The 13,731-nt window shown below is 46.9% G+C and overlaps 1 protein-coding gene across 1 annotated transcript in view; it reads right to left on the reverse strand.

Annotated features, from left to right (window-relative positions):
• EDARADD (EDAR-associated death domain) overlaps positions 1-13,731 on the reverse strand; it is a 66,063-nt gene that overhangs the window by 17,915 nt on the left and 34,417 nt on the right. The window contains exon 5 of the mRNA XM_008573417.1: positions 2,010-2,055. Coding sequence (XP_008571639.1) covers positions 2,010-2,055 — 46 coding nt within the window. The remainder of the gene's footprint in view (positions 1-2,009; positions 2,056-13,731) is intronic.

Genomic DNA, 13,731 nt, shown 5'->3' on the forward strand with positions numbered 1-13,731 from the left:
TACTCAAGCTGCTACCCTAATTCAAAGGTAAAATATATGAATCTGCTTCTGCCTGAGAGCAGAGCCAGTTAAGTCAATTATCTCTCAACGATTTGTTTATGGAAAACAAAACACCCGAATGCTCTCATGAGCCAAGCACCATGCGAGGTGCTGAAAATACTGGCCCGAGCAGCACAATTTCTGCTAAGACAGCCCCGCACAGTCCTCGACATGCCAGCATTTGCCCCGCTATTGTAAAGTTTATTCTCTTTGAAACTCTTCTCTCTCATTGTGACACAAGTAAAAATATCTGGAGACAACCAGAAGCTTGCTTAAAGTTGATCTATTCATTAATAATGCACCTAACTCCTAAGAGTCCTTGATGGGCTGATAAATATTCCTAAATACATTTCTACTATATGCATTTTTATTTTACTTACCATGCCACAGTAATGTGTGGGATGTTTATCTTTCAAAAGTTTAAATATAGTTTTTTTTATTATGAAAGAAATACGTGCTTGTCACAGAAAATCTGAAAATTCAGATGTGCATATGGAAAAAATTCATGCTCCCAGTACCCAGGCCAATCCCAGTTAACCTTCTAGAGATCTCCTTGGTTACTTTACCATGATCATTGGTTATATATGATTTGTACTTACAGATGAAATGGGAGGGGGGTCTGATACCTACTCATGTTAGAAATTTTAGAAATATAAGACCGCAGGAAGAAAATTAAAATCGCCTCTGCCTGTGTGTAGAGATGTGCTGCGTTCCCCGATGTCCTGCAGCCGGGGCTTCTAATCCGAGCCTGTGTCTGCTGCAGCATTTGCAGAAGAGAGATTCCTACCAGCCAGGGGCCCAGGCCTCTGGTTGGGGGTGGGTGTGGTCCACAAAAAGCAAGTCCCCGTGGGGTGTCCTGATGGGTCCCTGGGCACTGGGCTTGTCCTATGAAGCCCAGTGGGAAGGATCTACCTGAGACTCATCTGGCCTGATCTCCTCCTCAACTTCTCTTATCACAGCTACGTGGGGGCCAGACCAGAGCCAGAGCCCCAGCTCATGCCTCCCAGAGCTGTGCTTTTGCTGCATGGCCTCCTGAGAGAGGCTGGCACACGGGGGGTCCTTAATAAAAATCTGTTGAATGAAAGAAAAATCACCTAGAATCTCACCACCCAGAGATAACTGCTTCTAACATGGTGGTGTATTTTCTAACATCATGTTTCTAAGAGAAAAAAAAAGTTGAGTACACACTGCATGTTCTGATTTTCAGCCTGGTTGCCCGGGCTGACCAGAGCTGTCCCTGAGGGTTTTATGGGTCCCCCACCCCCCTTAAAAAAGAAAGATGGAAACCAAACTTGGATGACTCAGGTCATTCCATATGTGTTTTAAAAGATATAGAAAATGTTGGGGTTTTAAAAAAATTGTTATTTTGGTAGTTTTTTAGTGCTCACTCCGTAACTTCCCCATGATTCATGAATAAGAAACCTTTAACATTGCCCCAGTGTCTGTCTTAATACCAAAAAAGGGGAGGGTAGAGAAATAAACCTCAATGTTGCTTTGGTTAAACACACTAAATACAGAAAAGGAGTGGGGTGGGGATAACCTACGGTCAGGTGCCTGAGGGACAGGGACAAAGTGGGAACAGAGATGGCCCTGCCAGCCCTGCCCACCCAGGCCTGGTCTGCCCAAGTCCCAGAGTGACCACTGTCTTCCATCAGGAAACAGTGACATCCACCAAGATTGCAGCTCTCAGAACTCAGAGGGCAGGAGGGAGGGACAGGGGACCCACTGGGGCCTGACCCCAGCCCAATCCTAAACCTGCCCCATTCAGAACCCTGCTGTGCCCAGACATGCAAAGCTCAGAGAAAATACTCTTGAGAGGCTTTGGTGAAATTTAGTGAGACATGGCTTTCCTTGCTCTATGCTGTGATACAGATTTTAAAAGTTAATGACAAACGTGTTCTCAAATTATCTTTAGTTGAGCCACGCTAGTTATCACGGCAGCCCAGAAATCTTTAGAGTCAATCATTTACCTGGAAGGGGATCTCCAGTACTGTCTGCAAAGTCATTTTCTTCTCCCTAAAAACCAAAAAGCAACCTTCATTAAAATCATACCCATATGCAAATGGAGATATTATCAATTTTCCAGTTTTGTTCAATTTCCAGCAAAACCTTCTGGTGGGGGGTGATGGCTCTTAAGAATGGTATTTCAGTGGGTGGTGAGCCGTGCATCTCCCTCTAGAATATAAGCTCCTTGAGGGCAGGGGCTTTGGTTTGTTAGCTCCCTGTGCTGGGTCCCCCGTGCCAGAACAGTACCCGCCACACAGCAGATGTCCAGTAAACATTTGTTAAATGCATTAGTGTCCCTACTTTAAAAAAAAATGGATCAACACACACGACAACGTGCTATTGTATCACTTCTATTTTACACGGTGGGTTATGTTTCTTATTTTATTTCCTACCTGCTTTTTGTTGGGCTTGTCAGTCTAGGTTACAATTCTTTCCCTATGTGTTTTACTTATTTATTTAAGCATATATTGCAAAACAGCTAAAACAAACTGTAAAGAGCAGTGTCCAAATTTCTTGAGAGGTCATTGTGTTTCTGCTTATCTGACTAGGACGCTATTTTTACAACCAAACTATGGTATATATGATATAAGGGACTTACTCTGATCTTCTTGGGTGTGTGTGTGTGTGTGTGTGTGTGTGTGAGAGAGACAGAGAGACAGAGAGACAGAGTATGCATGTGAGAGTTATAGGAAATCTCAGAAGGAACAGAAATCTCTGCCTGTGCTACCGTTGACTTCTACAAGGGCTAAACCCAGCAGCCCCTCCTAGGTAGGGCCACGACTCATCACTGCCGAGGTCATGTGCAGGCCTGTCTCTTCACATCTGCAAAGCTCCAGCAGGATCGGGCAGGTCTGTATGTTCTTTTGTCAACACACACGTGGTTCTGCTCCCTGAGTTGGAAACTTGGGCTGGGGAAACAGAGACAGGAATCTCGGGTAGTGTCAAGAGACACAAACGTTAGGACTTGACAGATTGCGGGGTATTTGAGGTCCCTGCTAAAACGTGAACTTTTCTACAAGTAAAGCCATGTTACGGGGGGGTATTAGATGTGACTGCTCATAATCTGGAGGAAATTTTACTAAAGTCAATGTCTGGCCAGAATCATTCCTGTGACATGGACAGGGGGCATAATTCAGAATTACTCCTGAAGGCTGATGAAGACAGGGGTTAGATTAATATCTACGACCTCTTGGCTCTGATTATGAGGCTGTGCTACTTTTATAAGAGTAAAATCCCCAAAGACTAATTTTTGTGGTTTTTATGGTCTTACTGAAACCACACACACACCTTTATTCAATGCCTATGTATTGAGCAGTTAATAGGTACAAGCCCCACACTAGAACCTTCATGCAAAGATAAAAGGGCCTGCACCCTTGACCCAAGGCCTGCCCTCAGATACGCTGGGGACACGGGGACCATGCGAATAACTAAAATGCAGAGGATGGTGATTTCCAACAGGGAGGTGCAGATAAAGTCACAGAGACAGGTTTCTTCCAACATGAATCAGAGGCACTTTCCTGGACGCAGATGTCTGAGATGGGCCCTGCTGGGGATCTGGGGAACGGGGATTTGGGAGGAAGGGGCATTTTGCCAGAGGCCCTTATGAGCTGACAAGGACCTGGGAAAGCTCGGGGCCCCTCTGGGCCATTCTGTCTTTGGCAAAGGCAACCAGAGGGGCAAGAAGGGAAAGAGACAGGAAATAGACTGAGGCCTGTCCCAGGCGTGGACTTCATTTCACAGACAATGGGGAGCCACTAAGGGGCTCTTGTCAGAAGCAGAGGGACATCCTCAGAGATGTCCAGGAGCAGGAAATAGCCACCTGGCTGCAGAGGGCAGGACACATGGGGTCAGGGATGGTGTGGAGGCCACAGGTGACAGGCAGGGGAGGCAGGACTGACTCACGGGCAATGAGACCCCACACAGCTCATTTGGGAGCAGAGGGGATACAGCAAGTGTCACTCTGGAGGTAAAGTCACTAGAGGATGAGGGAAGGGAGGTGAAATGAAGAGCCGGTCCTGAAGACGTGACAGATACGACAATAAGGTCACTGTCAACGAGCTTGAACTGAAAATGTGGGACTAGTCCCTCAGGGAGGCCAGGGTGGGGGATAGAAACGTGGGTGCCGAAGTGGTTACGAGAGAGAGATCGGCAGGGCAGAGCCAGCCGTGAGGCCACAACCGCCATGAGGACCCAAACGCCTACGCTTTGGTGGCAGAGGAAGGGATGAGAGAGAAAGCAGGGGACAGAGGTCATAGAGGAGGTGGCGGCATCACACGCTGCAGGAAGGTCAGGGGCTCCGAGGGCCGCGTGAGGACAAGATCCAGCAAGCAGAGGAACAGTGACTGTGAAGACGCTGTAGCACAGAGGTGGCCGTGAAAGCTGACTTCTACCCGTGGAGGTGGCTCGAGGACACCAGGTGGCTGTGTCGGCCTGCAGCGCTGCCCTGGCCAGCCCTGGAGTCCAGCGTCTGTTCCCTTGTCGTAAGGCCTCTGCTCAGATGTCGCTTCCTCTAGGGCACCTTCTCCAAACCCCCAGCCTGGGGTCTGTGCCCTAGGTGTCCCTGTGGCATCCTGTCTGCCTGTGCCACCCCACAGGGCACTTGTTCCATGGGGTCTGGAGTCTCTTCCACACTGAACAATAGACTGGAGGGTGAGGAACCCCGTCCACGCTGTGCCCTGGGATCAGCACATGCCCGGGACAGAGCTGACACCACACGTCTGTGGGACACAGGCAGGCGGGAGGGAGGGCTGAGGACTTGAACTCAGAGTGGAGTCCACGTCATCCAGGCACAGGCTGCCCTTCCGTGGCTGCTCAGGCCACCAGACTTGCTGGAAACTGCTCAGTGCTGCTGGCAGAGAAGCTCCAGACCTCACTGTTCAAGTTGCCTGATGGCAGCGGGGTCCCACTGCTCCCTGATCATCTCAGCTTCCCCTCCAGCGCTCCTCCCCAGGGCCCCACTGGTCCTGCGCCAACCTTTTCCACTCTGCTGATCCCACCCACCCACCTGTCCCTCCCTCCCTTTTGGTCTCAGGACCATGCATCCCTCTGTCCCTCTTTCCCTTGCATGTCCATCTCTGTCCCTCCAGGTGACACTTCCCCAGGCCTTGAAGCACTTACACATCTCCCCAATTCTAAGCCAACCCTTGAAATGAAACCCGCATGCCACCCTTGAGTTGGTTTGTGACCCTTAACTGGGTTAGTTCACTTCATCCTCCAGATGCCCAGGAGCTGAGAACTACCATGTGCAAGTGACAGACGCACTGGAGATTTCCTCCAGACGCCTGGCTTTAATTCTGAGGGGGGCCCAGCAGGAGTGCTGGTTTTGTGGGAGGTGGCAGTTTCTGGGTGCAGCTGAGCCAAACCTCACCAAAAACAACACCCACAGTGTGTGTGAGACATCAGTTTATAAAAACGGTGGCTGCTAAGTGAACAAAGGAATTAAAATTTCAGTTTATGCAAAATCTTATAGGGCACAAGGGTAGGAAACGTGGAGCAACTTCTAAAGTGGCTTAAAAGCCTTCTGTTTGGAAAGGAAGAGTCGTGGTATTTTAAATGAATTGGCAGCATCCAGCTGCATTTCACTGTGCTTTCCCCTTCTTTTTAAACTTCGACACCGATCGCCACACATGCCTGAATCTAAGATTAAGAAATTTTAACAATTATCCTTGAGGAAAGAGGAAATTTCTCTAAATCCAAGTTCTTATAAATTCTCCCCCTTTACAGGGCACTCTTTGACATACTACTTGGAACAACAAAGTTACTTTAGTGGAAAATACACGTGTGGCTTCACTGAACTGGGAAGAAAAAGGAGGCAAAACAATTAAACGCAGATTTAGTGATGTTTCCTGGGCAGGGGGGGATGATCTGGATTTAAAATAATAACAGAACACGGCCGGCCCATGGCTCACTTGGGAGAACGCGGTGCTGACAACACCAAGGCCACGGGTTCGGATCCCATATAGGGATGGCCGGTTGATTCACTGGCTGAGCGTGGTGCTGACAACACCAAGCCAAGGGCTGAGATCCACTGGTCATCTTTTAAAATAATAATAATAATAATAATAATAACAACAACAACAGATCAAAGCCCTGCCCTAGTGCTATTATATATTATATGGTTGGGATCCAGTTTCTGGAGACAGCATCACCCACTGATTCAAAACTGCTCTATCCCACTACCTCACGCACATTCCAACGCTATCGAAAGACAAAACAAAACCCAGTAAATATAACGTGTTGATGAGCACGCAGAGGAATTGGAACCTGTTTGCACTGTGGATGGGTATGTAAAATGGTGCTGTGGAAAACAGGTAGGGATTCCTCAAAAAATTCAATGTAGAAGGAGCATATAATCCAGCAATTCCACTCCTGGGTACATATCCAAAAGAAGTGAATGCTGGGTCTTGAAAAGATATTTTCACACCCACGTTCATAGCATTATTGATGGAAACTGAAAGGTGGAAGCAACTCAGGTGTCCATCAATGAATGAATGAACTAAAAAAATGTGGTCTATCCATACAATGAAATATTATTCAGCCTTAAAAAGAGGAAATTCTGACACATGTACAAAGTGGGGGTTTTCTTTAGCCTGTTTGAATATATAAAGCACTGGTGTTACACCCTCTGGTAGTTTAAACTTTCCTAAGGAGATTTTTTTTTTCCTTTTTGTCTTTTTTACTGACCGGTAACAGGATCGCAACCCTCAGTGTCGCGCCCGTTCTGGGAACCGGCAACGGGATCGCAACCCTCGGTGTTGCGCCCACACCGCGCTCAGCCAGTGAGCAGCAACGGGATCGCAACCCTTGGTGTTGAGCCCGCACCGCGCTCAGCCAGTGAGCAGGAACCGGTCTCCACATGGGATCCGAACCCTCGGCGGGAGCGCCGCCACACTCCCAAGCAGCGCACTCTCCAGTGCGCCACCGGGCCGGCCCACCTAAGGAGATTTTAAAAAACAACCCATGTCCGGGTCCCACAACACACCATGTAAATGAGAATCTCTAAGGAATCTTTATGGATGAATCTTCAGGATATTCTATTAAGGGCTCCGCTCAGATGAGGTCCCTAGAGTCCCCAGTTCATGCAGACATTAGAACGGTGGTTACCAGGGGCTGGGGGAGGGGAAAGGGGGTTAGTGTTTAAGGGGGACAGGTTTCAGTTTGGGAAGATGAAAAGGTTCTGTGGATGGATGGTGGTGACCACAATGTGAATGTCCTTAATGCCACCCAACTGTACATTAAAAACTCATTAGATGGTAAATTTCATGTTATGTGTATTTCACCACAATAAAAAATAAAAAAACAAGAAAGTGCTCTCTCTCAAATGCCACGAGCACCAGGGAGGGGGCTCCAGAGAACCATGTGGCCTCAGTGAGGTGACACAAACACGGTGCCGGGGACATCAGAGAAACACCCTGTGACGAGCAATGTTGAAATGGGAGAGAAGGGAAAAAAGGGGTATCTCTAAATGAGAATAATCTACGATTTAAAATATGTGTGTAAATTAATTTAGTGACTTAAGTCATTTAGGTATGCATTTGGAGAGTTTTTCTACCTCCCTAAAACTTGCTGTTAATTTTTCTCAATCCTGGCTGGGAAGAGATTCTCTTTTAACTGGTGTCGTATGGGACTAGGACATGGGTTGTCTTTTAAAATCTCCTTAGGAGAGTTTAACGTACCAGAGGGTCAAACACCAGTGCTTTATATATTCAAACAGGCTAAAGAAAACCTCCATTTTGTAAAACCTCCTCATTGTGAATAAGAGGAAATTTCTTTACACTTGGGCAAAATGTGTTAACTGCTGCCAAGAATTCTTGGAACAGACAGAAAGCTGGTTAAGTTACAGGAATTTTGCACTTTGGTTAGTTTATAAACTGATAGGTCCCATTTCTGCTTAAGGAGCTAAAAGCTCTGGGAGCTGAAGAACAGTCGTCTCTAAAGTTCACACCTGAGGGGCTGGCTGGTTAGGTCAGTTGGTTAGAGGGTAGCCTTGTAACACCAGGGTCACAGGTTCAGATCCCCATGCTGGCCAATAAAAAAATAAAAAAAGTTTACACTTGATATTTCACGCTGAGCTCCAAGCTGCAGAGCCCAGGTCCCAGAGCCTACCCTGGGAGAAGCTCTCAACTCAGAACTGAATGTGTAGTCCATGCAAGGACAGACTGCCATAACTAAAGATGCTACCAAATTGATGGACAAGTCCTATTAGAAAAGATTTATGGGAGGTCATTCATTTGGACTGAGCCCCTGCACTGGGTTCCAACAGGCAAACCCAAGATGGAGTCACTCATGCTAAGCTTCCTCATCACCAAAGTGAAACCTAAGCTGTTTACTTGTAAGATCTGATCTTCTGAGAAATCAGGAGAGAGATAATAGCCAAATCTCCAAACAGGCCAGTTTTCCAAAAAACAAAACAAAACAGGAGACTCACGGTGGCAAGCAATCATAAGGGGCCCAGTCAACGTGAGCTGGCAGGGTAAGAAAGTCTCCTCTGCTCTAACCCACACGAGGAAAGTAACCTGAAGTCACCTGGTTTTAACCAGTCTGCTTTTTCCACTACACTGTTTCCTTATTTCCTGCCCCAGCTGCTTTACAAAAACCAACTCTTCTGCCCTGCCCAGTGGACCTCCTGTCTGTTTTGTAGACTGAATGCTGCCCGGTTCCTGAATCTCTAAGACAGGCCAATGAGGTCCTCAAAATGCAATTTGTTGAAAATGTTATTCTTCGACAATTCCCTCCGGCACCTAGGGGCTGGTCTTCTGTGAAACACACTCTTTAGGACTGTCTAATTTGGCCTCTCATTGTCTGTCCTTAGCTAATGAATAAAGAGTTCGTCTTGATTATTTTGCAAACTAAGGAGAGGTCACCGAATGGGAAAGCTGGCCACAGGGTGGTTAACCTGATGTGACCTAGACTGGTTGGAAACCACCATGAAGCCCCAAAGCAGGTTGTCACTGCATACCCGGTGGTGGCAACCTAAATCACAAGCAAGGAACCTGGGAAGAAATACACCCCATGCTCGGCATGCTTGACTGACACGCTTGAGCTATCCGTGCAGTTAAGTTACTTAACTAGCTTCTTTAGGAGAACGATCAATGCTAAATCTGACCTCTCTGCTTTAAGAAAACAGTTTAGTCAATGGCCTTGAACATATGATTTTTTTTTTTGTCCTTTTTTTTGTGACCGGTAAGGGGATTGCAACCTTGGCTTGGTGTCGTTCACACCGCGCTCAGCCAGTGAGCGCACCGGTCATCCCTATATAGGATCTGAACCCGCGGCGGGAGCGCCGCTGCACTCCCAGCGCCACTCTCCCGAGTGTGCCACGGGGTCAGCCCTGAACATATGATTTTTTTTTTTTCCTTTTTGTCTTTTTTACTGACTGGTAATGGGATCGCAACCCTCGGTGCCGGGCCTGCACCATGCTCAGCCAGTGAGCAGGAACCAGTCTCCACATGGGATCCGAACCCTCGGCGAGAACGCCGCCGCCGCGCTCCCAAGCGGCGCACTCTCCAGTGCGCCACCGGGCCGGCCCTGAACATATGATTTTAAATGTCTTGGTGCATGACAGTAACAAGACATAGAGTATTCAAACTTTCTCACACCACATGGCCAGGGAGACTCCAGTGGCTTTCAGGATAAAAATTCCCAAGACAGACCTGGTATCTGTGTGACTGTTCTGAATACATTTGATCAGTGATCTAATTCTAAACATTAGTACTGGACTGTGAATCTCCTGCTGAGTTTTCCTAAAAAGCCCATTTATACTCAGTCCTTTTTCTGCAAATTAATCAGTATTTTAATAATTGCACTTATTTTTACTTCTTATTAAAGTGTAATATACATACAGAAAACTAGACATATATCTATTTATTTAAACATGTATTCCAGAAACTGCATTTCAGAAATGTATTTAATTCAGGGTACATTTACTGAGCACTTATTCAGAGTGAGAGATCATTCTAGGCCCTGGAATATAGAGACAAAAACCTGCTCCCTCCAGGATTATTATGCAGTCATCACACAAAGGCATGTGCATAAACATTGATATCACAAGGAATAACGTGTTAAAAAAGGTACGGATAGAACGCCAAGGGGACACAAAGGTAGACGAGAATTCAAGTGAGGCCTCAGGGAACAGGGGGCGTTTCCTTGAGGAGGAAAGAACTAAATATGGACAAACGGAGATTTGAAATAAATGCTGCAGTACTTTGCTAGGGTGTGTTCAGTTCTTTTTTTCTTCAATGAGTTTTCTATCCAATGGCAAGGAAGATTTGCTACTTCTAGAGTTGAAGTGGGAGTCAAAGACTGTAGTAATTGTTCCTGGGACCTTGAGGCTGGGCGTGCTCAGGTGTCATCTCGTACCTTTGCTATGGTTTCCAAGATGACAGACGGAGGGGTTTTCCCCTTTGGGTAGGAGGTATAGCTGATGATCGTTCCCAAATATCACAGAGTATTTCACAGGAGATTATGGTTTGTGCATGCGGATACAAGTAGACCATGGGGATACGATATACAGAGAGGCCAGGAGATTTGGGGGATGCGTTTCATTCACAAATCCCAGGCCGTGTGATATGCCAGAGCACAGACTCATCACGATGCAGAAGCTCAGTCTGAGATTTTCCTGTGGTGCACAACCATGTCCCAGCTGAAGAGAGGCCACTTGGTCTCATGTCAATATCTGAAAAGTTTATTGAGCCTAAATACCATCTTAATTTTTGGATGATTCATTCCAATACTTTTTCTTGAAATTGAAAAAATATTGAAAACACCCAAAAAGTAAAAATCACTCAAAATCATGCTTTTTTTTTAAATAAAAGAAAAAAGAGATGTGGAAATCCTTTTCTCTCAATCTCTCAGCCCATCTCACTCCCCAAAGGTCACTGGTTACAATCTGGAGACATCCTTCCTGATTCCTTAGTCACAGCCACACTCACAACCTATATAGTGATATTTTTTAGCCCCAAAGCATATTGGCCTATGACTTGCTTTATCTGTTTAACATTATTATATCATAGATTTTTTTTTTTTTTCCTTTTTTTTGTCTTTTTTACTGACTGGTAACAGGATCGCAACCCTTGGTGTTGCGCCCATACCGGGGACCGGCAACGGGATCGCAACCCTCGGTGTTGTGCCCGCACTGCGCTCAGCCAGTGAGCGGGAACCGGTCTCCACATGGGATCCAAACCCTCGGTGGGAGCGCCGCCGCGCTCCCAAGCGGCGCACTCTCCATTGCGCCACCGGGCCAGCCCTATCATAGATATTTTGAAGGCCAGTCATCTCTCTTTTTTTTTTAACATCAATATGAGCAAAAGACTTAACACTGTCATTAGTGTTGGTCTCCCTTTTTTTTAACGATTTGCTGATATTACACAGTGTCAAGGTAGCATAATTTATTCAACCAGTTCCTACCGAGGGCCACGGAATCTATCTGCCACTCTTGTCTATTTCATATGCCACCACATGTATCTTGCACCGTTTATGATTTCCATAAAGTCCCTAACTTGAGATTGCTGGATCAATGAGTAATAGATGCTGCCAAATAATCTTCCAGAAAGTTCTATCAGTTTACACTCCCAACTGTGTGTGAGGGTTGCTACACCTGTCACCCACACCAGCCAAAAGTTTAAGTGAAATTCTAACCTGCTTGTGCAATTCAAAGGCAGTACGGTCGATAGTGCCCACAATAAGAAGAGAGGCTACTGAAGTCAAACAATTAGAGCTGAGAAAATAAGGAACTGCCCAATCTCACTATTAATAAACAAACTTCTCTCATGCTCTTCTTAAGGAAATAACTACTAAGGGCTAGAAAGCAGGCATTTTGGCCCTTTGGCTTATATGCCTCTTACTACAAATATTGTATTTTGACCTGGTCCACAAGTGGAAATGTCAAAGCCCTATGCATCCATGGACCACATCCAATCAGAGTACTATGGTTACTATGATTTTTCTTTTTAAATTTCTGGGAATCTTCATTATAGAAAAAAATCCTCAAGGCCCTAGCATGAAGACTGAAGTTAGGCAGCATGAATTTGTAGTAGGGACAACAGTTTACATCGCATTATTTTCTCTGGCAATCAAAAATAAAGCATGCAGGTGGTCCTGGGTCCAAGCCTAGGGTGTGGCGAGGCAGGTTCACAAAAACTCAGCAAGAACAGCACTGAAATGCCTGGCCAGGGCATCGGCTGGGTTAGTGTGGCCAGAGAAGTGTGGGGCGCTGGGCTCAAGGTCAAGAGCCACATCGGCAAGGTCAAGAACCACATCCCTGTCTCTTGTTAGGCCAACACAGTATGAATGAGGGAGTGAGTAAAGGTGGGGGTGGGAGGGAAATCAGCAAGGTTGAAGCCTGAGAAGGGAAATTCAGAGTCTGTGGTGCACGGTTTATGCCCAGTGACAATGTGATACAAGACATGATCACTCCCATGCAAGCTGTAGGAACAAAGCGGAAAGGGGTCACGGCATGATCACAGTCCCAGATAAATAAATTTAGTCTCGAGAAAGTAAGACAACACAGCCTGAGCAAGTTAAGTGCCAGTGGGAGATAGAATCAGACCCTCCTGTGATTTGGGCAAAATCGTTCAGGGTTATCAAAGGACAGAAAGACAAGTTTTACAGCTTTTAAAGACCCTCACCAAGTTCACCTAGGATTACTCACTAATTTTAAACTTTCCAGTGACTCACATGCCTATTCTTTTTTTTTTTTTTCCCCTTTCTGTCTTTTTTCGTGACCGGCAACAGATCGCAACCCTCAGTGTCGCACCCGTACCGGACCGGGACCGGCAATGGGATCGCAGCCCTCGGTGCTGCGCCCACCCCTCGCTCAGCCAGTGAGCGGCCGGTCTGTACGTGGGATCCGAACCCTTGGCAGGAGCGCCGCCACGCTCCCAAGCGGCGCACTGTAGCAGTGCGCCACCAGGCCGGCCCGTCACATGCCTATTCTAATGCAGCACCCTCGATCACCTTCCTCGAGGTGCAAGAGCCAGCTCTGTGGACTGATCTGGAGGGTGGTAAACGAGAAAGATCAGAGAGAACAAGAGCAGGGCGAGGCCAGGAGGAATTACGATGCAGAAGGGGCGATCTCCATTCTAGTGAAACCGGCCCCTTGAGGTCCCTTCTCCCTTCTCTAAATGCCCAGACAGCCTGTCCCCAGAAAGTGCTGTCTGTGTGCTCCTCATTGCATAAACTTCACATCAGCATTGAAGCAAGGAATTACCAAGTAAACCAGAACTATCTGGTTTTCCCTTGGAGAAATAAAAAGAAAGGACTCCCCAGTCTATGCAAGGGAGCTTGTTGGAGCTTGAAAGGACCGCTGCGTGTCAAGGGAGCAGGCAGGGGCCTGTCGCTGACTCACATCAGACGCACCCACAGCAAGTGCAGGGCCACTCCCTGCTCCTACAATGCACCTCATGGCTTCAGGGTTGCAGAGTCTGTGGGGTCTGTTACTCTGCCAAGGGAGTGAGGCTGTTGGATGGGATTTTGCACACTGGCTCTCAGTGCAATTGAAGAAAGCAGCAACCCCTCCATTTACCGACTTTGCTCCAGTAGCTTTTACCTGTGCTATTCTGCCAGATGGAAATCATTCTGAATTGTGGAAAAGTCTAAAATCTCCCCAGATTTAGGCAAGGTAAGAGGACCAGCAGCAACTGGTAGCACCAGCTGCTACCAACTCAGAAATGCTGAGCATCTGGGGGT

This window comes from Galeopterus variegatus, unplaced genomic scaffold (assembly GCF_000696425.1).
Source record: "Galeopterus variegatus unplaced genomic scaffold, G_variegatus-3.0.2 Scaffold915, whole genome shotgun sequence".
Lineage (NCBI taxonomy): Eukaryota > Metazoa > Chordata > Mammalia > Dermoptera > Cynocephalidae > Galeopterus > Galeopterus variegatus.